General features: G+C 41.7%; 1 protein-coding gene across 1 annotated transcript in view; it reads right to left on the bottom strand.

Annotated features, from left to right (window-relative positions):
* Window positions 1-19,382: 19,382 nt before the first annotated feature.
* efna2b (ephrin-A2b) overlaps window positions 19,383-25,273 on the bottom strand; it is a 132,688-nt gene continuing 126,797 nt past the window's right edge. Inside the window, exons 3-4 of the mRNA XM_088907580.1 lie at window positions 21,173-21,238; window positions 19,383-19,514 (exon numbers count right to left, since the gene is read on the bottom strand). Coding sequence (XP_088763706.1) covers window positions 19,393-19,514; window positions 21,173-21,238 — 188 coding nt within the window. The 3' untranslated portion in view covers window positions 19,383-19,392. The remainder of the gene's footprint in view (window positions 19,515-21,172; window positions 21,239-25,273) is intronic.

Raw genomic sequence — 25,273 nt, 5'->3', positions numbered from 1 at the left:
ACAGCCATTAGGATCTACCTAGATGGTTAGGTTTTACAGCAGTCAATTAAAACTATAAAGTTTAATGAGCTGCTGACTCTTCGTTGACAAAGGAGCAAAGATTTCTTCTTGTGTCACTACCTCCCAGATGTGGCTGGAAGGATGCCGGTTCATATCCCACGGCCGGCAGAGGAATCCTACTCCATTGGGCCCCTAAGCAAGGCCCTTAACCCATAACTGCTCAAGGGGCGCTGTACAATGGGTGACCCTGCGCTCTGACCCCAAGCTTCTCTTCCAGTCTGTGCGTCTGTGTCTCATGGAGAGCAAGTTGGGGTCTGCGAAAAGACAAAATCCCAATACAAGAAATTGTATATGGCCAATAAAGTGATCTTATCTGACCTCAGTATTAGTTAGCAGCTCCAGACCTGTTAACTCAGGTCAGGTCCTACGACGAAGCTCAGCGACTGGAGAGGATTTCAAGACGCAGGCCCACATCAGCCCAGTGTCAAAGCGTCTGACACCTATTTAGCTCCTGCCATTGGGTTTGTCTTTCACCAAGGTTAGTTATCAGCCTATAGTGCCGTCTGTTCACGCTCTGTTAATCCTCTTTATCACCCACTGCTGCCAGCCGCTGTGGGTTTATCTTTCTCCCAACCTTTCATCAGCTAACGTGACGGGCAATAGATGACAAGAGGACAAGGTTTTTTTTTTTGGGGGGGGGGGGGGGGGGAGCATTCACTCACAGGGTGCATTCCGGTGTTTTTTTTTTTGGCTTGAAGGTGTCCTCATCATGATTAGAATGGCAATCAGCACAACGATAAACAGACCCCGACTCTCCCGGGTTGCCAGAGACAGGTGATGGGAGATTAATGTTACATTTCCCATCATCTCCTTCACGTTGATCAGCTCGGCCGGATCCCAGTGGTCATTTAGGCGAGAGCGCAAACACTCTGAGCCACCAGCCCGTGCTGCTCATCACAGCACAGGGGAAGAAATGCGTTAAGAATCACAGCACACTCTTCCTTTCCCAACATTTGAACCCACGCCTAACACAAACAGTTCAGAGTAAGCAGCTGCAATTAGTTTGATCTCATTATATTCTAAAATTGCAAGAATGTACCAGACAATGATTCACATGAACAAAATAGCGAGCATGCAAGGCACTTCAACTGCCGCTTACTTCACAGAGGAAGCAGTAACATTAGTAGACTGAAGACAAGTCATTTTCTTCCCTTCTTGTAAAACTACAAATTGCTTTTACAATGACACTGTGAAGCACAGGGGGCTGCTGATGTTGCCCTGGGCCAGTTTTCTTCATTTTTTACACTCCTGCTTATCCAAAACTTCAAACACTCAATCGCAGAATATTTAACATTGCAGGAGACAAATGTCAGAACCTTTGATACCAAAGCCAGTTTCTTTAATGCTCATTATAAATGACGGTGCTTGTTACCTCTAGCAATAGAGACAGAATTAGCTTGATGGAGAAGCATTGTAAATGTGCATGTGTGCAACAGTGTGATATTTCAGAATGACAGTCCTTGGTAGTTTTTTCTTTAATAGCATTTATTTTTTTTCCAGCACCACAATCCCTCATAAAAGATTGCAGTCTCCACAATATTTTAGTTGCCAAATGCTCAGGAACAATCACAAGATTCCAAAGCAACTGTAATTACTGTAATAGGATTTTAAGCAGGAAAAATCAGAATAAGGTTTGCTAATGGTCCATTCCTGCCAGCTGCTGGAGAAAATGCACCTTGTGAATTTGCTTAGGAACCTCAGACCAATTTAAATGTTATTAAGCTGGTAAAGGAATTTGGACTTGTGGGTTCAACTGGTGGCAGTAAACACGTCATCACTGTGATGAAAATCCTTTTTATAGCATCTGAATTTTCCAGGTATTTCAGTTTTCCTATTAGAGTTCTTTTTTTCTGTGGGGTTAGCTTGCTATTTTTTTCCCCCACTCACATTGCCATGTGAATGGACTATTCCAGGCCAAATTACATTTGAAAAGGATTTGTTTTTGTCAAAGACATGTGTTGTATACATGCTATTCCCTCTGTTCAGGGGGAAAAAGTCACTTGGTCACCTCCTCTGTACATGCTCTGTGCAACGGGATGGCAAAGAAATGCAGGTGACATTAATACCAAGCATTTCCATGAGAATTCTCTTGTCTTCTCTGTTTGAATGTATAGGACAGACATGCCTGGAACAATCTTCACACTCGTAGAAATTTAGTTTGGACTGCAGCTGGAATGAAATTAAACAAACCATCTCACCAATGTGTACTGACACTTTTGTGGACAGAAACACCATCCATTGATGGCAGAACATTGCAAATCTGGTGTCAGCAGCACCAGTATTGGGAAATACTGTTTGAGGTGAATATTCTTTGTAATACATGGAGCATCCAAAAACAGATGCCTTTTTCATAAAAGCATTCAAATTGTTTTGGGGTTAGACAGATCACTGCAGTTTTACTCAGTGCCCTGGTTGAATTCTGGTCCTGGTGACCCATACACCTGTTTGTTTTTGTTCCAACTGAGCCTTCAGTTACACAGACACTTAATTGACTTAATAATAGGATTAATCTTAACTGTTTGGTCCTGTTAAACATGTTGGAGCTTTATGTTCATGTCGGAGCTTTAATTGGTGTATTTTGTAAGTGAAACAGTATGTAAATATCCTATTAAGCAACTTCTTGGGTCAAGTAAGACTTCAATGACTTAATGAAGGTGGGGTGGAATGAAATCCAGCAGATGTGTGGGTCACCAGCGCTAGGGTCGGGAACCGCTGTTCAAGATGAATATCCTTTGTAATACACAGATGCCTTTTTTCATAAAAGCATCCACATTGTGTAACAAGATGGCTTTGTATACACTAAGCATAGAATTATACCCACTCCCTTTATATTCTATGTGAGTAATATGATTCTGCAAAATAGTCATTGGGAGCCAAGTTTACATGGCCAGGAAAATGAGCTCACAGCACATCTTGACTTGAACTGGATCTAAATCTTGACGTTCAAAAACACAAACAAGATAATGAACTAACTGAGGGTGTAATCCAGAACAAATGGTGTCAATGTTCACAGAACAAGCAACACACAGGCAGCATTTAGTGGCTGTATAAAGGAAAGGTTACCCTGAGATGAACCAGAATTGTGGTTTAGTACCGTCGCAAAAAGACACGATGACCTGATCCTGCACATCAAACAAGTTCGGCCCACTAGTACACCACTCGGCGCCCCAGCAGGTGTGGAAGGGGCTGTTTCCTGATGGTGATAGTTTGCTAGATTTCAAGTGTAGTGGAAATTTACACAAAAGCAGCTGAACTTTTATAGTTGGCCCACTGAGTGTCAAAAAAAGAAAAAGAAATAATTAAATTTTTTGACACCACTTCTGTTGTATCAAACAGGTCATAGCTTAGGAGTGAACTGTCAACAGAGTTTTAGAAACACGTCAAATGAAACTTATTCCGTGACAGCTACTGAGGGTGAATCTGTCACCGACGGGCAGGTTGTTGCTGGTCTAGACTTTGTTGTAATTAAAATCATGGACCCGTCCTGTGGAGATCATGACCGAGCTGCTCTTGTTTTGCTGGGAGTTCATTTGAAGGCTTTCCTCTGAAAGCACGAGCCCAGCAGTGTGTGGAAGACATTGTACAGTCAGGGTTTTCATGTTAATAAGCCTAACCTTTCTTGCTCAAGTAGATTAACCAGCTTCAGCCCCACTGAGTCACTGCAGGGTTTGGTCGAATATAAACTGAGGTACACACAGGCACAACGCTGAAGGCAGCTCCATGAGTACAAGTCTATAAACTACTTCCTTGCACTGAAAAAGGCTTTTAAAAATGTCTATTTCACTGCCCCCCATAAAATCACTTTCCCAGTGCAGATTATCCTGACTGGCTCTGTGCCCTTGAAGCAGTAAATGGATGGTTATTATTTTACACACAGTGGTACAGTGCCTACAACAATTATTCAACCAGAGATACATTTATTTCCTCCCTTTTCCCCATAATGAATGGGAATGTTACAAAGGGGAAAAAACCTACTGTTTAGTAGGCTATATATTCAGGAAACCAGTAAAAAAATCAATTTTTCTCCTATATTTTCAAGCCTTGATTTTGTGCTCCAGTAATTAATCAGGCTGGTATCCTTATCCATAGGAACATAGCTTTTTCTTACATTTAAATCCATAACTGACCTCTTCGCATTCCCCAGTATATTTGTACATTCATGCAACTGTCTGTAATAGGACATTGCCCGACAGTAAGGTGCTAACACTTTGTTTTAAACCATGTTGTCCACCTCTATTCTGGGCTGAATAAAAAAAAACAAGTTGAAGATGTTCCTATAAAATAAAAAAATCAATATTTCCATGACCCTCTTTACCATAACAATTAACACAAGCAACTGAGCAAGTGGCTTGTTTATGGTCATACAGTCCATTAGCCACAACCTCACATGAAACAGCTGTGTTAGTTCCCTCTTTCTCTTATTTACAAGACACTACCGAGACAGCTGACAGAAATTTTACGTGTCAATTACTTTGTTCCATAATATCCAGTTCAGTGTTCTGGGATTCTTCGAAGTGGGTTAATTCTGCTTCTGGTGGTACTAAAATGAAATAAATGAAATAAATTAAATAAAAACAGTCAATGGCATGCTGTTTTCTGCAGCTTTCTGGATTTTAGATGAGCACGTGTTTTTAACTGGATCTGAACCCTAACTTTTAACAAAACTAATAGGACATCAGGTTTGTGTTGCTGCAAAGAGCACTCGAAGACTGATCAATACACACTAGAGCATCGCGAAGCCAAACGGAGAGCTAAGCTTCAGCTGGATTATACATAAATTCTCTTTTTCTTTCTGTTTTATTGATAGTCCACACATTCTGACTGACACAACAGAGCAGTGCTTAAAATGAAAATGGGAGATGGGCTACTTCAGCTTTTAGCATTATTTCAGGCTGATGTTTTTGGTTGGGCCAGGCTAAGCAAATTAGCCCTATGCACCATCAGAAGAGGTGCCATGTATTATTACTTTGTGTGAGGAAAACTGTCAAATTCTATCATTCTGATACAATCACCACAATCTGTGATTTGAAGAGGATTTATTAGAATCCCATTAAAGAGTCTGGGAAATGCTGTTTTGGCAAAATATATCTTTTGTTAACAAATTCATTTCACACGGATCTGGATATCAACTGGATATCAGGATATCAGTTTTTAGGGCAACTTAACATGAGGAGTCTCTTGGTCAAACACCTTTACTGAAAATGTTTAATATCATATTACACAAAAGTTGATCTTGTTTTAATAAAAAAAAAACCTCCTTTTCTCTCTCTCCTTAACCCAAGGATTAATACCAAGTCTTACCACATTCTTCAGGTTGCCTTTCTCAGGACTAGAAATATCTGTGGTTTTATTGCTGACTGAATAAGTATTTCTATAATTATAAATTTGGCCTAAAACCGTTTTGTGTAAAAATGATCATATGCAAAATAAAAACAATACTGTTATATACCCACTAAATACCTATAGGTAACTTTTTCTACCGATAAGTATAAATCAATAAAGCAAAGCGAATTAAGTACTGCATGGATAATCGTTGCAGACTGTTTTATAAATGACATAATGTGTTTCTCTAGGACTGCAGGGTTTAATCAAAGCACAGAGTCAACATGTCTTTGAAGTTTCTTGTTAAGCTGTTAGCAAAACAGCATTGTCTTAGAACTTCCTAAAGTATATATTTCTTTTCAGGAGTTTATAATCTCATCTAAATCAGATGCAAATATTTGTTTTTTTCGTCCCCAGTTCCTCGGTCTGTATCTATTTAAATGTAAATGAGCTTTTTTCCTAGTTGATAAGACCTGCTTTCTTTTTTAATTTTTTATTGTGACTGTTGACTTCTACTGTACTTTGTGCACATCTGCATTTTGCATTTAACAGTTACCCATTATGAAAACTAATACACATCTAAGCCCTTCATTAAAGCAGATGACTACTGTTCCTTATTGTGTGCAAGTATCAGATTCACTGCACATATTTTCCTTCCAAGAGAGCTCTTAAAAGTGGCACCAACCTCCTACCAAGATTACAGGTCAACAGGGGTTTGCCTTCAGGTGACCAGACCTTCTGCCAGATAAGCTACATTCCCAACATTAAGACTGTTCAGTCATTTTGTAATGTAAAAATGCCCACTTCAATATTCCAGTTACTGCTAAGGACATCCAGCTATTTTAATTGCAACCTCTTACTCCAACGCTACATATCAGACAGATTGTGGCACCTGTGGAATTACAAAGGCTGGAATTAAGGACCGGCATCCTTGTTCTAATTCTTGTTGATCTCTTTGCTCAGGTACACAGTTACTGTACATGATCCCTGTATATGATACTTTATAGGTGTCGCGTCTCTCCGAATGCTAACTAACCGAATATCCCTGTGCAGTTCCCTACAGGCAGCTCAGGAAGTCCTTTGTCCCGACAAATTATTTGTCTTTTGAGGGAAGAGGTGATACGGGGATATCAAACAAGGAGAAAATTAAAAATAAGTAGCCAAAGTTGCATGCCTTGTGGTCACTGTGTAGACATTGACATTACTATTTAAAAATGATGGGCGCGCTGATCTTTTGGACTTCTGAATACAATTCGCACTACCTAGAAGAACAGAGGATTAACAATGACTGTCCCACTTTATCTATCCCTTTATGGTCGAAAACAACAGGACTTGTACCAAGACATTATGGCAGCAACAGGACTCAAATCACAGCGGATTAATATACCTGCACGGTCGGGAAGGCTCCGAGTTTAGTAGCAGGGGTAGCCGACTGGAGCTCCTTTTCAAAGCTGCTTGGAGTCTTTAACTGTAATGAAAAGAATTAAACAAATGAAATTATTGTCACTGCTTCTCGGCGGTGCACTGTCAGTTCGGGGAAACTATAAAATACTATATTCTACAATCTTCGGCGTGCTCTTGTGCACCGAATTGAAGGCAGCTCATGTGGAAAATTGAGATGCAGTGCTGTGCATTAACGGGTTGATAAATAACTGGAGTTGATCCCCGTCCTTATAAAGTATCCATTAATTTCAGAATTTAAATCCCCTCCCCCCAGAGTTATTTCTATAAAATGTCATTTATTTTAACCTACAGTAGTTCATGAAATTGATTTTTTTTCTCCCGCAGATTAATGACTTATTATACCAGTGCTATTAATGAAGGGAGAAATTACTTTTCTACATTGCTTGTATTAATTTCTTTGGAGGGACAGTCACACAAATATGCTATTGAAAATGAGCATCCCCAATAAATAACCTAACCTTAGCTTCTGCTTTTGAAATAAAATGAACCTGCGTGTTAAAAACCGCCGAAGCCCTGAAGGGAATGTGAAAACGTGAACGCAGTTTTAATCTTGCGGCGTTACTTCTGCCAGATTTTGAAGGCATCCGTGAGCAAGTTCCTTGGTGCCCTTTCCTCCACCAAATCTGTCAAGTGGTGCTTGTTTGCAGTTTATTTTTCGAAAGGGGGGGAAAAAAATGCAGGCGGACTTTTGGAAACATTCACGCCGCAGATCAAGTTTCTGTGCCTAGAGCTCCCTCATTCATCTAAAAAGGGAGGACATCTGCTTGCACTTATCAGGGTTCTTCAGCTCACAGATAAAGAAAAGTTCAAAGATTTCGAGCAAAGCAGCTGAAAGATAAAAGAGGACGACGGACCAGAAGGTAAGCGACCAGAATCTTTGTCCAGCTCGCCTCGAAGGCGCTGGGACGCCGACGGCCATTACAAGCGCTCACCTCGAGGCGTGTAGGAGCCCTTTACCTTTCGGTACTCGATATTCCGTTCTCAGGTCATTTTCATTTTCATTTTCCACTAACCTCCTCCCCCCCTTCTCTCCTTTGCTGCGCATCGGCACAGATGGTCCTCATTAATAAAGAAAGCCAGCCCTTCACCCTCTTGTGTTCGAGTGAGAGAGAGAAAAAGCTCTCGTGAATGCCAATCAGCTGCCCGAACGCAGAATCAATTAGCAGCAGATTGTCTCGCTCCCGCTAATTATGCTAAAATATGTGTTTAAATGAAGGAAATTAACATTGCAAACAGAATGTATTGTAACTGTTTTCCACTGCGCGACGTGTTCTGCAGATAAAGAAAGGGGGGATTGGTTTGTTTCTAACACAGGGGTTGCTCATAAGGGCTTGTAAAGGCTAAGTGAAAGGGGAGGAGACTTCAGGAAAAAAAACAAGCTTTTTATTAGCCTTTCAGTTCACCGGTGCACAGCATCTCTGTTGAAGTGGGCACTTTTTTGTGGGAATGTATAGGAAGATTACGCACTGTTCCGTTTGCGAGTCTCTCACTGAATGGAGCGGTAGGCATATTTCAGCGGTTCGCCTTTTTCTGCGCTCCGCAGTAACAGCGATTCTGCTATTTCTCTTCTCTCCTTGCCTGATGCATGTGTTAGAAGATTTGGGGCCAAACAATTTCAGATTCTTCACCGAAGAAAATGTTTCAGTGCCTGGAAATAAGAGTCTGGGGAGTCATAGTAAAATATCTATCACCGACTGTGTAAACTAAGTGCACAGGAATATCGAGAGCTTGACACACGACTGAATGGAAGGCAGTTTATTGAACCTCCACCATCCGCGCATACCTTTCATGTTTATTGATCCTGGCTGAAGTAATGAGTCACAAACCAATGACACGACCCATAAAAGCTGAACCCACCATTATTCCATGACATGATCTATCTTGATCTTTTGTTTAAATTTTCCCCCAAGAGAACAATCAAGAAAAACTACAGGAAGAAGTGTATCTGTTTTAACACTTGTCATTAATAGTTTGGGTGACAAATTAGCTGGTTAGAGTTAATTGGATTTTGCATTGCTAATTTTTGGAATTCAAAGTGGGTTTTTTGTTGACTCCACATACTTGTACCTATGCCTGTCACAGGTGTTGTCTCAGTCGGCACTAGTGTTAATAGCATTAGTGACTTTTTGATTATGCTAGGCTAATGTTTTTCGATTTAAAAAAGCCCAATATTACATCTTAAAGCTTAAAGTCTTGTAACTATGACTGCTCCTGCCCCTCTCCCTATTTTCTTAATGGGTAATTTAATTGTTTATTGATTTAGCAACATGCAATTTTTTAAATGCAATGTCAATTCTGGTAATATATGCACTGCTCACAACTGCTCCTAATTCTTCTCAGATGCATTGTATATATTTAAAAAGAAATTCCCTTTTGGTTTTCAGGCCTTTGTTAGAAATTGGGCTGTAGAAAGTTAAAAATTAAAAGGCCCTATAGTACTTTGTAATTAAAAAAAGATATTTGTAATTGGTATTGTAGGAAGGGGGAGACTGGATTGTGCTAAGGCCTTTAATAAGAGAATGTTGAGGCATTGGCGAGGTAATGACCAATTCAATTGAAAAATAAATTCTAAAATAAAACTACTAGGCAGTATTACAATAATACAAAGCAAGGACAAATTGGTTAACTCTCTCCGGTTACAGATTTATTTATTTGTACTTTCATTTATTGATATTTGTATCATAAAAAAATACAGAATTCCAAAGCTGATAACCATTGGTAACCACAAGCCACGTATGTTATGAAGTAAAAACGGAAAGGCGCATACCTAGGATATAGTCCAGGTTGAGATACAGTGAAATCTGACCCTCTTCCCCCCCCCCAGAAAAAAAAGATTCCAGCAAGCAAACAGGTTTTATTTTACAAAAAAAATAAAAAATATATAATTACGTTAAACAGAACAAAAAAAAAGATGACGAAAGTTAAGGCATGCCTGACAGAAAACAATCTGTGCTCCACATAGATCGCTATACAAAACATACGGCACACATCCTAGAAACTATACAGGGTCTGTACTTGTCCAGATTTCCATACATTTCACTGGGATTCACAAATCTCGGCCAAGAAAAGACAGGTTAACAAGGAGAAGGGCTTGTAATGAACCATTATGTCTAATAGAGAATGGGGAGCAGGAAAGAGCTAGAATTAAATTAAAATGACTTTTCCACTTACACGTACATATTCTGTACACAATCCGCAAATATTCTATTCTATAGGATTCCTACAAGGGAAAACACATTTCTATTCAAGTTAACAAAACATCCCCCCCACCCCCACCCCCCACCCCGCTTGCTCCTGTGATAAAAGTTTTATTTTTCCCCGTAAACCAACAGTCAAAAAGGCAGATTTTTCAGATGATCCTATCAGCACAAATCTGCTGTTTCTTCAAACGCACTTTGCCCAGAACCCTTATGTGCCAACCCATTTTGCTTGCTACCAGATCGTTTGGTATTCAGGTCCTGTGCTGTCCAGGAGGGTTAAAAAAACCCAGGGCCCCCGTTTTCACAGGGCAGACATCTTTAAATTTACTGCCCTCGGATTCACACTCCACTTGTAATTTGCTGATGTTTGCCTGCTCCATTGTTTTTTTTTTCCCCCCCGGCTAGAATTCAGAACAGGGCTGCCAGCTGTCCATTAAAAAATGCCCAATTTTAATCCCATCCATAAACCCATTTTTGATTTTGATCATTTTGGATGGAGAAAAGGCACTGGTGTTTTAAGAAGCCGTTTCTTTCATATGGTATGTTTGTGTCTACAGGGCAGAGAAGATCCAAGGCAATGACAAACAGGGTGAAGGAACTCCCTAGCTTCTCACTGCAGGAAATGGAACCCCAAGATGCCAAGCCAAGATGATTAGCCAAGGGAATTATGTGTTTTTTAGTAAGAACTAGGAGATTTTCTTTCAGTAAGTCAGTAAAAAGAAAATTTCAAGGCTGGCGGCCCTGACTCAGAGCCTTATAACGTTAGAATTGTGAGACCAGAGCTTCTAGCGCTCTGTCCTGAAAATCCTCAGCTCGCTGCAGGCACCCATAGAAAATTAGAAGTTAGAAAATCACAGGTAGGCATTTCCGAAGTATACATTCCTTAAGGAAACGGATTCATCTGAATAGGTATTTCCATAAATGCCCTTCAAAAAAGAGTAAAAAATATATCGTAAAGGCTTTGCTTTCTTTGTACAGTTGCAGTCAGTTCAGAATACAAATCATAAGGTCTTTTTGAAAACGACCAGTCCGTCAGTCAAAGGTGGTTATAAGCGCTGTGTAAAATCAAAGTTACATGCTGTGATGGACAAGATATTTCATGCCTTTGAGAAATAATCATAATGTTCCACAATTGAGGTGACGAGAAGCCTTCATTGATCCACAATAATTATATGTAAGGGCTTGCAATACATTTTTTAACAAAGAATCGACAAATAACAAAAATGCTTTTAAAAGGACGTTTCTGCATAGCTGGAATTTTAGCAATCTTTTGCATACGACAGAAAAAAATAAGTTCCTTTCTATATATTATGTCCTAAAATATTGCCTGCTATCAAAATGACATTTTTCTGAACACCTTTCTAGAAACTGAAGTCTTTTGAGTGAAGGATATACTGGTTAAGCCTATGAAGAGGGTATTCCATCTTTACTGACAATAACAACATTTTTTAGTAGTATAATATGATAAATCTTTATCTGAACGGCCTAAGAAACAGTGACAAAAATAGCCTACTGTTGTATGAATTGGAGATGAAAGATATCAAACACCACTATATTAAATTGATTAATTTATAAAACCAGTTTAAATTGGGATTATTTAACCAAAACCAGCACCAAGAAACTCCAGGGAGAAGTGAACATAGCAGGAGGAACACAATTTTGAAATATTTGTCATGAAATTGTTTCACCCAATCTGCATTTGCCCAGAATTATGTAGTTAAATAAATTTCCCTGTTGTCATACATATAAATTCATGAAGCATGGCTCTTTCTTGTTCAAAACCTTATTTTAAGGCCCAGCAATGAAGTAAGATTTAAGCACCTTATTCTAACTAATTAAGACTTTGATGGCTTCTTACTATATATGGAGAAGCTGATATAAAACAAATGGCTCGATAATGGTTCTCTCACTCTATGGGAAAAAAAGCTTTATTGAGCAACTATAAAATGCATCTAACAAGCCTCTTATTGAATTAGCTTCTTGGTCGCGTATCAAGGATTCATTCCTCGTTTGTACCTTTTGATTTTACACTTTACATTTTAATTATGCCATAACGAGCGCTAAATGCGTAACAAAAGTTATATTTTTGTTTCTGAAAGTAATTTAGTTACTTGAGAGATCACTAGGTAGCAGTCAATGACTTCTATTTTCTTAATCCCTTAATTTCTTTATTTATGTACATCTCCATTAATTAGAAGTTTCAATGCCACTTTCTAAGAAAAAGAAAAGTGATTTACTGATATTACAGAGAATTAATCTCATGGGCTTCTTTCCGATAATGAACCTTGCCTTTGTAAGTGCTCTTCTGCAATAAAAGGTATTGAATAAAGTAGGCATTTTTAAAGAATTCATTAGTAGACATATTCTTTGCCAGTTATTGAAAGTCCACCCTTGGAAAAAGCAGAAGCTGTTTGTCTGAAAATAAGAGTCACAGAATATTAGCCAAGTGACTCCACTGAGGATAAAACACCTGTGTGAAATGGCAGGTATCCCAATTTTCTTGGATACTTTTGTTCGTGATGAAATACAGCACAACTATGAGGCATGCTGCTCTTTTAATCGTTGGGGTGCTTCATGTTGGAAGACATTTTAAAAAGAAAACTTTCCTGCACTTCTTTCTGGGAGTGTAACTGCTGAGATACAAACAAAACGTCAGAAAAATTAGGAGCAGTGACTGAGCAAGAAAGTAGCCTGAAAAGGGAATTTTTTCTTTAATAATGTTTTTTTTAAAATGTCACAGTACGGTGAGCGGTAATCCAAAAGCCTTACACAGCAGTAACATATTTTTGTGTAAATTGGCCATCTCTATATTAAAAGGTTTAATTTATTACATGTAGTAAAAACAGTATAACTGGATTTCTAATAAAGGCAATATCAGGGAACTTTTGGGGTGTCGCATTGGTAGCGTTGATTTGAGGGGACAGGAACACCAGGGAGAGAGGAAACGCAACTAGAGAAACACAATTTTGAAATATCATTGTCCTGAAATTGTTTCCTTTCACCCCAGTCTCTCCATTCGCTCAAAATTACGGTGTTTCAAAACGAAAAAAAAAAAGAGCTCAACACTTTGCTTTGGCTTAAACGTCTGAGTGGTTTCGGTATCCCATCGTTCAGGACAAGCAATGACAGCAATCAGACGTTATCTTGTTAACTGCAATTTCATGAAAACTGCTCCACACAGGAAACATATTTCACACAGGGACCCAGTAGGACTCAAGTGATGTTTTTGATTTCCAAAGGCTGAAGAGAGACTGTGGCTTCTGAGAGGAGCTCTCTGGTGGGACGGGGTTCTGTGTGCGAGTGGTGGTGGGGGGGGGGGTTGTGTTTTGGAATTTTTGTTTCCAAACAAGAAATTCAAGGGTTGGACTCATAAAAGCAGCTAAAAGAAAATGTCTTAAAAATGCTTATCTGCTTATTTTCAGAACATAGTAATGGCTTACAAAAAGCCTGGCAGACCCACCTACGTTTATTGTTAAAACATTTCTTGTCTCAGTCGATTTCTTCCTGTGCTAGTTCACCGCAGAGTCTTTTCGGTTTGTTCTGCTGCACTGACATTAGCCAGTTTGTGGCTCATTTTAGTGCCTGACTCAGTTCTTGCGGACTCTTCTGAATCAGTTTGTCAAATAACATTTAACAATCAAAGATAAGGTGAGGACATAACACTCTCCATCAGACATTAATGTTCCCCATTAACCACTACTTTGGAACCCTCTGGGCGCGGATGAAGTCATTGCTAATCAAACAAAACTGGAGTCCGTTTTGTTTGACTTCTATTTCTCTCACTGCAACAGAACCATGAAATGGCAATAAATAATTAATTCCGATCAATTACTGCCAATGTTTCTTCCACAGAGGTGCTGAACATTTTAGATGTACATTTCTTTCCTGTAACTTCAAACTTTGGTTAGAGGGGTCACTCTGTTCAATTAACAAGATCAAAGATGCAACATAAATATGAGCTACAGCGAATCTGACAGGTTGTATCAGCCCCTGTAGAGCAGGACAGATTATCCACGATTTCATTCTGATTATTTTCTGTGGATATATCTCCTTAAAATTAAAAAGCATAAAAAACCCAGAGATGGAAATAAACACTCCTGGGACTGGATCTGCCAGACATTATTTCATTGCTTTCTTTCAAAAATGTCTCAACTGGATATACAAGGGGGTGTTGCCTGCACATTTGTCACTGTGACCAACACAAACTTGTCCTGGACACAAGAAAACCCAAACCCAAAAGCAGAATGATTTGACTCCTTCTCAATTTCTGCCTGCCAGATTGATTCAATATAAGAAGCAGGTGAAAGTAAATGACAGTGACCCATCTCTTCCTTTCAGAGGACTTAGTCCTGTCAGTGGGGGCCATCACTGGTGCTACCCTCTCCATGACAACAGAGCAATGGCTGTCAATCAAAATAAATGAATCTCTCCCCCCCCCACTACCTCCACCTCCCTCCTTAAGCTACTGCATGTACAGCAACTTTCTGTTTGATTTGGACTTTCACTGGGAAATCTGGATTTGCTTTGCAGCATACTTTACACAAAAAAAAACATTTAAAAGACAGAGATAACTGCGAACACGATGCCCCAGACAGTGAAGCATAGCCAGTGCAGCACTGCTGGCGAAGAGCTGTTTTTAGTTGACCAGGGCTTTCTCTAAGCGAACCACCGACTCCAGCAGTTTTCTAGGCGTCTACAGGCTTGCTGTGATGTCAGTGAGAGATGGGCTGCTCCTCCAATCAGCACCGACTATCCTGCGGGGCACTGTGGGTGAATGGAGTGTCAAATGCGAAAGGGGTGAATTGCTCATCATGTATTTGGAGATGAGGCCTTTCTCATTCTCCCTGCAGCTCTCCAGGGGAGCTGCTGCTGGGAGCTGAGACCGAAGGAAATGCCTGACGATCACCAAACTGGGTGGGCGTACAGCGAAATAGACCAAAAACAGTAAAGAAATTAGCACTGGGGTGAGAATCTCCGAACAGTTACCAATGGGCAATGAGAGCCCAAGAACAGATACAATATCTCATTTCACGTGTGTGCACAAGCAATTTCATCCATCCCAGAAAAGACACGGTCACGATGGCAACACGATGCCATGGGCACCTGTGGCAGGCGCCTCGTGAATGAGAATTCTGACATGCCTGTGGGTGCTAAATGCCGCATTTCTGATTTTTTGACTCTCATTGGTGTCTCCCTCTCATTGCTTGTTTTGTTTGAGGCCCTGTAATTAGTCAGTCACCAAGTCATTCCTGTCGCCTGGCTCTTCACTTAGGTTTCTGTGAAGGTAAGCTCATAGGGTGCCCTTTAGGAGACTTCCTGAGACGCTAATATTTTATTTATTTTACTAAAGTCTATAAGCTGGTTTCACAAATGTTGATTAGTCCTTGTCCTAGAACAGCTTACCTAAATGAACGTTAGGCAGTCAAAGATTAGTGTTCATCAGGCTGTGCACAATCCACCAATAAGCAGTACTGAGCCCTGAAATACACAGCACGGCATTCACTTTGTACTGCTATTTTTCATGCTTCTCCATTCACCGTATGCTTACTGCGTGGATTAAAGGAATATGGTAAGATGATACAAGGGTCGCGCAGAAAACGCACAATTTTTAAGAATGTACTTCCCACAGGAGAAGAATGAAACTTTCAGTACTGAAATTGCCCTCTCCTTGCTGCAGAGCTCCACAATATACCTATAGAGCCCTGCAGCAATTAGTTGGCAAATCCATTTTGCTTGAAAAAAGAAAGTGGGGCATCAGTTTCTGTCTGGCCCTCAAACAGTACAAATTTTCCTGGTTGCTTCCCATCAGGAATAACATGAGAAAGAGAGCTGTGCTCTCGGGATAATGAGCCTGTTCCAGACATCAAGCCACAATATTTGGGATTTCCGTGGTCTAGCAAAAAATTGCCATAATGTCAATGAATTTGGGTTTATGTGCTCCGAGACTAAATGAATATATGCTGCATATGTTTTATTTGTACCATATAGACACAGAGGTGGACTGAAACAGCAAACTGTTCTATTTATTGGTCATACAAAACCTATCCCTGCCTAACCACGATGCTTCTGAAAACACAGGACTGCTGTCTCTGCAGCCAAGACTCTGCATTCATTAAAAAAAAAAACTAAATGGGGGAAAACGTTTTAAAAATGAAGTTTTTCAGTCTTCTTTTCCAGCTCCCCATGGTCATTCAAAACATCTCCACTAGGTGTGTGAGCTATAAACAGCCAATATCTCATCCTAGTGATCCCAAGCCTGCACTTTTCTTTATTAAAATACCAGGATTTATGTATCAGTATGTCTCCTGGAGTTAGTACCACCTGAACAGTTTTTCCGAGTGAAGCTGAACAGAAGGCCTATGATTTTCTGAACCAAAATTTTGGGCAGCTCCTTGGAACTATCCTGTCAACCCATCAGCTGGGCGTATGCATTTTCCCAATAAGAAAAATCCTGTCCACTAGAAAAGTAGGGGATCTCGTGTATTTACTTTCAAACAACAGTTAGATAAAATGCACTGCAACACAACCAAAACCTTACACCAGGCTGAACGAGTCTTCGGTTCCTCCTTTGTTAAGCCTTTAAATTAACACAAGTAGTCTGTTCTAGATCCTTAATAAATAAACATATCTAACACCATTCTCTCATATCTGTGTCTCCAACCCCACCCTGGAGAAGTTATCTCAAGATAAATACAGTCTCAGACATCTGTAGTGCCTGAATTTTGGTTAGTCGGCTTCTTCCTTACTTTGAGTGACACAGGTGCAGGGTTACAGGTAAAGTAACTGTGCTGTGGGGACGTATCTCCCTTTATTACCCTCAGCTCTTTTGTTGTGAGAATGGCCCAGGTGTCCCTGGGAAATTTTAGAACTTTTAAATGAGCCCTAAGAGTGAGCTGATTCAGGTTAATCAGAAAGGCTCACAAGGAAATAGACACACCCCTCAATTATTTAGCTGTTGGGGGGAGGTGACAAAATGTGACGTTTCAGTGACTCAGCATTTGAGAGAAACGGAAACCACTTTGGGGTTGTGGAAACCATCAGGAGGAGCAAAACTGGTTTTGGTAGATTGCATTCTTAACCATAAAAATGAATGGACATATTTAAAAAACATTTGCACAACCCTTAAGAGATATTAAAAGGCAGTGGTTAGTAGAGACCTTTCTTGAACTGAACTGTTTCACTATCCCAGTAAGAATCATACGCCCATCACGTGGAGTCAGAAAGCTATCATCAGCTCGTTAGGCACCTGAAAGATGAAGATGATCAATCTTTTGGTCAAGTCTTGTCAACCAATTCTGTCTTTCTTTTCTAGGGTTTTTAAAATAATTTAGAAGGGTAGCAATGCAAGTAAATGTTTACTTGGTACAAATATTTATTTTCTCTTTATTGATTTATTTTCAATCTTTCAACTCTGTGCATTTGAAGTGTGATTTAACCAATTTGCAAATATATGCAAAAACAGACTGGACGTTTTGAAAGTTCTTTTAGTGAATATAAAATCACTTAAGTAAACCTCCCACTTCAAGTGAGGAAAAATGTATTCTATATACAGTATATGAATTTTAACTTTAAAGCAAATAACTCGTCACTGATTGCTTAATGGTTACAGATCCTTTTAAATGTTACACAGATACTTCATTCTGTTAGCCAGAACTGTTTTTGCTATGAACAAAAGCTTTTGAGTTCTTTTCTTGTAGCTTTCATTTGCCAAAAAGCAAGACACTGTATAAGAAATTGAAACATATTTGCACATGGAAAAAATAAAATGGAAAAGGAAAAATAAGTTGGTTTGCAATTACACCATTAGATGTTTTTGACCATTTTCCCAAAATTGTTACGGGACTACAAGTACCAGAATGCATTGTGATACACACAAGAAAAAACTACAACAACAATAGCAAAAAAGCTGACTCCTCTAAACCTGTCTGTCTGCACAGACAGGTACCATCATCGCTCTACACACTGCAGGGACTACATTATAATAATAGCACATGTGAATCATTTCTGCTGCTTTTAAAAAAAACAAAAGTAAAAAATAGCATGGAATAAAATAAAATAGAAAAGTTGCATTTAGATACATTTAAAATGTTTTGTCCTTTCTTCTGGTCTTGTTAAAACCTTTTTTTGATCTGAGATGCCTACTCTGGAGAGAATTGTTAATTTCTTTTAAATCAGTCAGAAATTTACTCCCTTTTTAGTCAGGTTACAAAACGGGACTGTCCATTTCAGTAAGTAGAAGTGCTACGAAGCTTCAAAATATCTGAAGGCAGCTGCTGTGACCATTTCCCACCACTAGGTGGGACATTTCCGATCCCCCCGTGTCGCACTGTTCTCAGAGCGCTCACAACAGTCAAGCAGGGGGTTGTCCATCCACATTGAGCAGCTGCGAAGATCTCATGTACCTTGGAGGGGAAGGTGTAAATGGAGCACTGGGTGCGGTAAAGGAAACTCCACATTCAGTAGAACATCGGCAATTCACAAAACTGATCATCGTCACAGAATCAAAGTCCGTCTCTTCAATGCTGCGGTTTTGTGGGGGGAGAAGAGGCTCATCAGCACCAATGAAAAAGGTGGGTTCACCAAACCTTTTTTTTTTAAAAAAAAGAATTTTTTTCTCTTAATAAAAAAAACCCTCATCTTGTCCCCCGTGGGACCAGCTTAAATGACACTAGAGGTCCCCACTTGGGATTCCAAGGGCAAATGCTGAAGGTTTAACATCACGACAACCTCGAAACATCATAAAAAAAAAAACAAAGAAGTAGGGTGTCTTTGGCAGGTTTCCAGTAAATGCCTTTTGCTGCTTTATTGGCAGAGAGGGTGAGGGGGAGTTTGGACAACGACGACGGCTACGAGAGATGTCCGCTGGCCGTTTCTCCAGTCACTGTAGGACGAGTTTTAGAAAACAAACGCACACAACAGACACCAGCTTGTACAGGCAGAGGAGTGAAAATCCTCGGAACTGAACGAGGCCAACGGTCAGCTTGGCCTTGACGTGAGCGAAGAAGCACACCAGACGACAATCACCACGAAGGAGGAAGTGGTTGGGGAGCTGGGCGGGGGGGCTCGGTCAACAAACAGAAAGGCCCGCTGAACTCATGGAGTCGCGGCTGGGGGCTGGGCGCGGGCGGAGAGCCGCGCAGTTCCTGCGGAGCTCCGGACAGCTCCAGCACGCTGAAGGCCCTCCGGGCTCGTTCCCGCGCCCGAGCAGCGCTGGGTGGAGGCGGCGACGGCAGAGCGGGCAGTGGCGTTGGCGAGGGGGTGGAGCACGCGGGCACGAACGCCGCAGGGTCTCTGTGTCCGTTGACCTGGGTGCGCCAGCGGTACCTTGCCCGCTCTCCTGGCGGTGCTACGACGTGGCCAGCAGTGTGAAGAGCGCGGCCAGCATCAGGGACACCCGGGGGCCGGCCAGCCCACAGCCCGAGTTGTCGTCGGTGAGGAAGGGCTCTGGGGACTCGTACACGGAGTCATCTGAAACCATCCCAGAGAGACAGGAGAGATGTTAGACCAAGGGAGGGCTGGAGCGACGCCCTCCACACAGAGGGAGTACAGTTTAATAATAATTATTCCTTACACTTATATAGCACTTTACAGGTAATGGGGACTCCCCTCCACCACCACCAATGTGTAGCTCCACCTGGATGATGCGATGGCAGCCAGAGTGCACCAGTACTCTCCCCACACACCAGCTCTCAGTGGGGAGGAGAACAGAGTGATGAAGCCGGTTCACAGATGGGGATTATTAGGAGGCCATGATTGGTAAGGGCCAATGGAAAATTTGACCAGGACAGCAGAGTATCACCCCTACTCTTTCAAGAAACACCCTGGGATATTTAATGACCAGAGAGTCAGGACCTCGGTTTTATGCCTCATCCTAAGGGCGGCACCTTTTTACAGTATAGTGACATGCATCAGGGTGAAATTTAGACCACAGGGCACAGGAAAAGATTGGGAAGTTCAGTCATGGTCCATCTGTCTTCAGTTGTCTGAACTTTGTTCAACTGTCTAAAAATTGTTCAACTTCCTGCTTTTGCATAAACTGCTTCAAATGAGTGCAAAGTAATTTTCATCTAGACGTAAACTACAGATGCAGGCTAATTACCCTAGGAGTCAAGTTTATTTCTGTCATATGCGGTGCCGTACTTCATGGTTTACACCAGGAATTCCAAATCTTGTACTTATGCAGACAAATCTCACGTTTTTAGGCCAGTGAGCAGAAATGTGACTTTTTATTCAAATTCTGTCACGCGGCACAGGCACCGTCTTTTCAGCCACGATGAAATGCCACATCAGTCACACGAACTGCATATTAAATTGTTCAAAGTCAATCTGGAAAACTGCATTTAAAAAGTACATTTCAAGGACCCTCCGTCCGCAATGACAGGCCTTCTTTCTGTATCTTTCTGTATTGTGACAGATGTTTAATACCATCAGATAGCTTATTCCAGCTACCCGAACTTCCACAAATAAAAAGCTTGTCTCTGAAAATCCTTTTTTAATGACCTAGCCCACTTAACTGCTCCAAAGAGGCCAATGATGGATTGAAAGTAAGGCAGAAACATGCAAGGATCAGGGATTTATGCCACAGTACAAGTGTCACATTGATACCCAGCACTGATAGGTAAATGCTAGCTGATATTCAGTTTTGCTGGGTGCAGCTGGGAATTGATAGTGGCACCAGTGTTCTTAGCAGCTGTGTTTCTGAAAGAGTCATTTGGGTTTTCAGATTGTAAACTATCAAATCTAGGCTTGAACTGGTTGAGTACCATTAGTTACATTATTAATTAGTGATGTAGTTCAACTTATTTATCAAGGGTTTTTGGGTGACTGTTCTGACTGAACATGGGGCAGAGTTATAGAGGTTAGTTCTCCTTTTGCAGAAAAAGTAAAGGACTACATTTCCAGAGAAGCAAAGAGGTGACTGACTGTTCACTGTCAGGACTTAGCCAGGCCCCTCTCTGGATTTAAAAGGGCGTGCCAGACAAAGCTTTCCTGTCTTTTGTGTGGAAGGACCTGCAAGAATGTTAGTCTTGTTTTTTAATGTTTTTGGAATAACTGAGAGAATTGTTTCTCAGTGTTGGATCAGGATGTTCATGCTCTCTGTGTTGGCAAGTTTAGGGGTAACTTACTTGTCGGCTTCACGTATACTTTCAGCTTCAAGCAGGGCTTCCCAACAAGGTTAGGATGAGGGGATGCTGGGAAACAGAAAGACAGAGGGGCATTAGTGAAGCTATCATAAATACAAAAGCAGACTAATCCTGCAAGCTGGTCAATCATGTCCTGAAAAACTGCTTGATTGTTCAGGCATCTTTCCAAATGGCTGTTTGGATCATTATTCTTATCGTTGAATAACTACTCTGTATTCTATAGCTGATAAAAATAGGTAAGAAGGAGAATACATTTGAGACCCAACACTGAATCCTGTTGAGCTGATTTAATAAAATAAATATCATCCTCATCATCAAGTATAATCATTAAGCACTGCACAACATTGAAGGATAGAAAGATGTAATCTTTGTAAGTTAAAGCAGTTTCTCTGTCTATAACAATAACGCACAGATCACAGCCGCTGTCTGTATGACCTCACCAAATGCCTTTACACTGTAAACAGCTTTCAGTGATCAGAGTAAGACCATGTTAATGTCTGGTGCCCTACAGAAGCAACACCAGTGATCACCAATCACCTTGCAGACAGCCGATCCACGAGGGAACAGAACAAAATTGCACTGTCCTGGTCAAAGACTTGACTACACTAGCCAAAGACATAAAGAAAGAAGGAGGTCATAAAGAAAGCATGTTTAAACAGAAAAGGAAAGATGAAGTAACCATAAAAACACACATGATGGAAATTACTCCTTTAGCAGTTCTCTGCACTTAATGTATTGTCCCCACTTTGGAAGAGCCAGAAAACGTTTGAACACTTTAAGACTGCATTTTGCTGGAATTTTTTTTCGGTCCTAATGGAATCTTAATTACAATTTTACTACAGTGTTCTCATTTTACGTACCTTTAAAATGACAAGGCATTTTGTTATCAAAAATAAAAACAGACACATAAAAGCCCATCACTAATGATAGTCTTTCCAGTAATGGATTTCTTAACAAGTGCTCCCTTTGTGCAGGAAACAATTTTGCGAGGTGTGTGGAACAAGGAACAAATAGGCCTTATTTTGTCCCCCCTCCCAGCTGAACAACGGAACACACAATGCTGTTTGTTACCTTGGAGAAGTTGGGATGGACCCATGATTAGGGGATGGGCTGTGAGCCCCCAATTCAGAGAGGCAGAACCAGCTGCCAACCTGTTCTCTTGACCCCCTCAAACCCCTACCTGCCCACAATTCCCCACCCCCCTCCTCCTTGCCCCCCCTGTCCGTCCGTTCCCATCGACAGGACCGTTTTGTATTCCCGCCGCATTCCCACACTGGATCCTGGGCTCAGCGGTGTGCACCCAAGCTCGACGGAGCACAGCTGTGGAGAAGCAGCTGTCAAAATGCTGTCACCCGCGGATCAATCTTCGGGATGGAGGGGGGGGCGGTGGGGAGCAGGGGGGGATCAGGGGGTGAATGCTGAGAGCATTAGGTTGGTTTCACCTCCTGTCTTTGACTCACTCAAGATTTGGGGAAGGGGGGCAGTGATCGACAAGCGCCTTTGTCCACAGATAACCAAGGTTACCCCCTGCTCGGCGTCCTCTGCCCCAAGACCTCGGGGGCCTTGACAGCTACAATATTGGTAGTAGCCAAACAAACCTCTTTTCTCCCAGATCCAATAAAGAAGAAGGCCACTGAATAGCGCCAAAACACTTCCCAGCTTCGGGCTGCTGCCCGAGACAAAGCCACACAATGCAGGGGCCGGCTGGGAGGTGCTCAGGGGAAGAGCATTAAAAATCAGCTCGAGATGGAGAACAGTGTCACGGGCAGGGGGACTGAATACTGACTTTGAACTTTTTCTTCTCCAAGAGTGAAAACATCCAGGGCGCACAATAAACTGCGGGACGCCCTGCTGGTTAGGGGGACATTTTGTCCCCCACCGCCCCACCCTCTGTTGCTTTGCTGCAGCTCCTCTGAAATAACTGTCCGTCACTCAAAGGACAATCAGAATTCAAATATATACAGCGAGACTCAAAGAGGAACAGCCCCCCTGCATTTGTAAATAGTTCTGCTGTCCCTGCTGCCAATTGGAGGAGAGCAGGGAGGAAGACAGGGCTGCCAAATGGTGCAGCGCTTCTCCTGTGGCGCTCGATAATTCAAAGATGCATGCCGTGCACTTAGCCATGGGACGTGACACTTGTTGAATGGAGGTTTCTGTACACATTCACACCGACATGAGTATTATCCAGGACCCAGAAAGACAAAACGGACACCTGGGCTTCCTTCTGAAGAAAAAATCAGAGCGTCCCATATACACTGCCTCTGCCCTCAAGGAGCCTTGGATGTCCTCAGAAGCCTTGCTATCCAACCATTTTGCTCCTTGTTTGCCACAAGCCAGATCAGAAACAGCCAAGTCTTAATTCCGCCTGTTGAAAACACATCCTCCTTCTTGCCTCCCTTCAGCAAGGCCAGTCACTAAGGGCTAAATTCATAAAGAAAAAAGGAAAAAACAGCTTCTCAATGTTTCATAATCTAAACGTAATGCTTATGCTTCCTTTATGAGGTCCCAAATTGGCATGCTGAAAGATTTATGTGACACCATACAGCCTCAGTCCTCTGCTGTTTTCATAAGGAAATATGCGGTGTAAGTAGAGGGACAGAAATCTATTCAGAACGGCCTGTATAAATGGGCAAACGAATCACAGTTCATTAGCAACACTAGAATTCCCTTCCTGAACTTTGTCTATCCATATCCCATTTAAAAAAAAATCTTCAGCATTCCTGACTTTGCACAGCAAGCACTTCCTTGCTGGAGTTTTCTGCAGAACAAATCTTCTTATTTCACTCACCCTCCTTGCCTTACTGAAACATCCAAACATACCAAAAGCATCCTGGGTGCTCCAACAGAACATAAATAAAATTATGTTAAATGTTTTCAATGTAACTCTAGATTAATTCCTTTGGAGCAGACCGGTTCTTGTGGGGTGTTCTGGCACAGAAGGGCTGGTGTGTTTCACCCCAGCAGTAGCTTGCTGGTTGTGTTACAGCCTTACTGTGCAACACTCTGAGGCTCCTGGCTGCGATGAAAAGCTGTGTAAATGAACTGCGCTCTTGGCCTTCTGTTCGGCAGAAGTCTGTGTGCTTTGAAAATGAGCGACTCCAGTGTACCCCGGCTTCAATTTCTAAACCAGAGGTCCATTAACTTCACAAGCAGGTCCTTTGATTAGTAACAAACTGGATTTAAATCGTTCTGAAATATCAGTCATTTCCAGACCTCTTCCTGGAGGCCAAATCATTTTGAGGGTGGTGCCGTTTGCCTAAAAGGTGACTTCCTAGCAACACGGTCAAATGAATAATACAAATCACACGGCCTTCTTAATGAGCCGGTTTAATTAAAGATGAAAAACCTGATCCGTTTTTGAACTCCCCCCCCACCCTCTTTCTCTCAACTTTCCGAAAACAAGAGGAAAAAGAAATGAGCGCCAATGGTCTCATTAATGCAGTCAGCGCGCTGCCCCAAGCCCTTTTGCTGTTTCCACCCAGTGGGGAGCCTTTTTAGCAGGCCAAAGGCCACCTTTCACAGGGCCATTAGCAAGATGGGGACAGACGCACCCCAGCAAATTTACTCCTGTCATGCGCAAGGGGGAAAAAAAAGAAAATGTAGAACAAAATATCGCATTTTGACCTTGAGAAGGAGGCGGGGAGCATCCTGTGAAATGTGCTTGGGCTGTCCGAGAGCACGCAGACATCGCACAGTCTCACCCCGTGTGGAGCTTGTGTTAGGTTAATGGATTTGGCTGTTAAAGGGTGGGGGGGGGGAAGGTCTGGCGGTTGCCTCCGCCAGGTTTGTCTGCTAAATATGATTCTGCCAATCAGCATAATTTCTAAATGTTCTGCATGACAGCGCCCGTAACTGGGCTCTGATCTCTCCCTGTGAAGCTGGGGTCCTGCTGATGGCGTGTTTGCCTTTTGACAAACTGACATTTTCATCAAGGGAAAGGGATGACATGTGCTCAGCCCTGGGCCGAGGGCTGGCTGGCTGTGGACAACAGCCACAAGAAGGCCTGAGAGATAAGAAAAAGGATTTCTCTCTGCTCTCCTCTCCTCCAGGTTCTTATTAGCTGCTTTCTCAGGCTGCCGCGAA

This window comes from Atractosteus spatula, chromosome 28, assembly GCF_055471065.1.
Source record: "Atractosteus spatula isolate fAtrSpa1 chromosome 28, fAtrSpa1.hap1, whole genome shotgun sequence".
Classification (NCBI taxonomy): domain Eukaryota; kingdom Metazoa; phylum Chordata; class Actinopteri; order Semionotiformes; family Lepisosteidae; genus Atractosteus; species Atractosteus spatula.
This window is presented reverse-complemented; position numbering and strand designations above follow the sequence as displayed.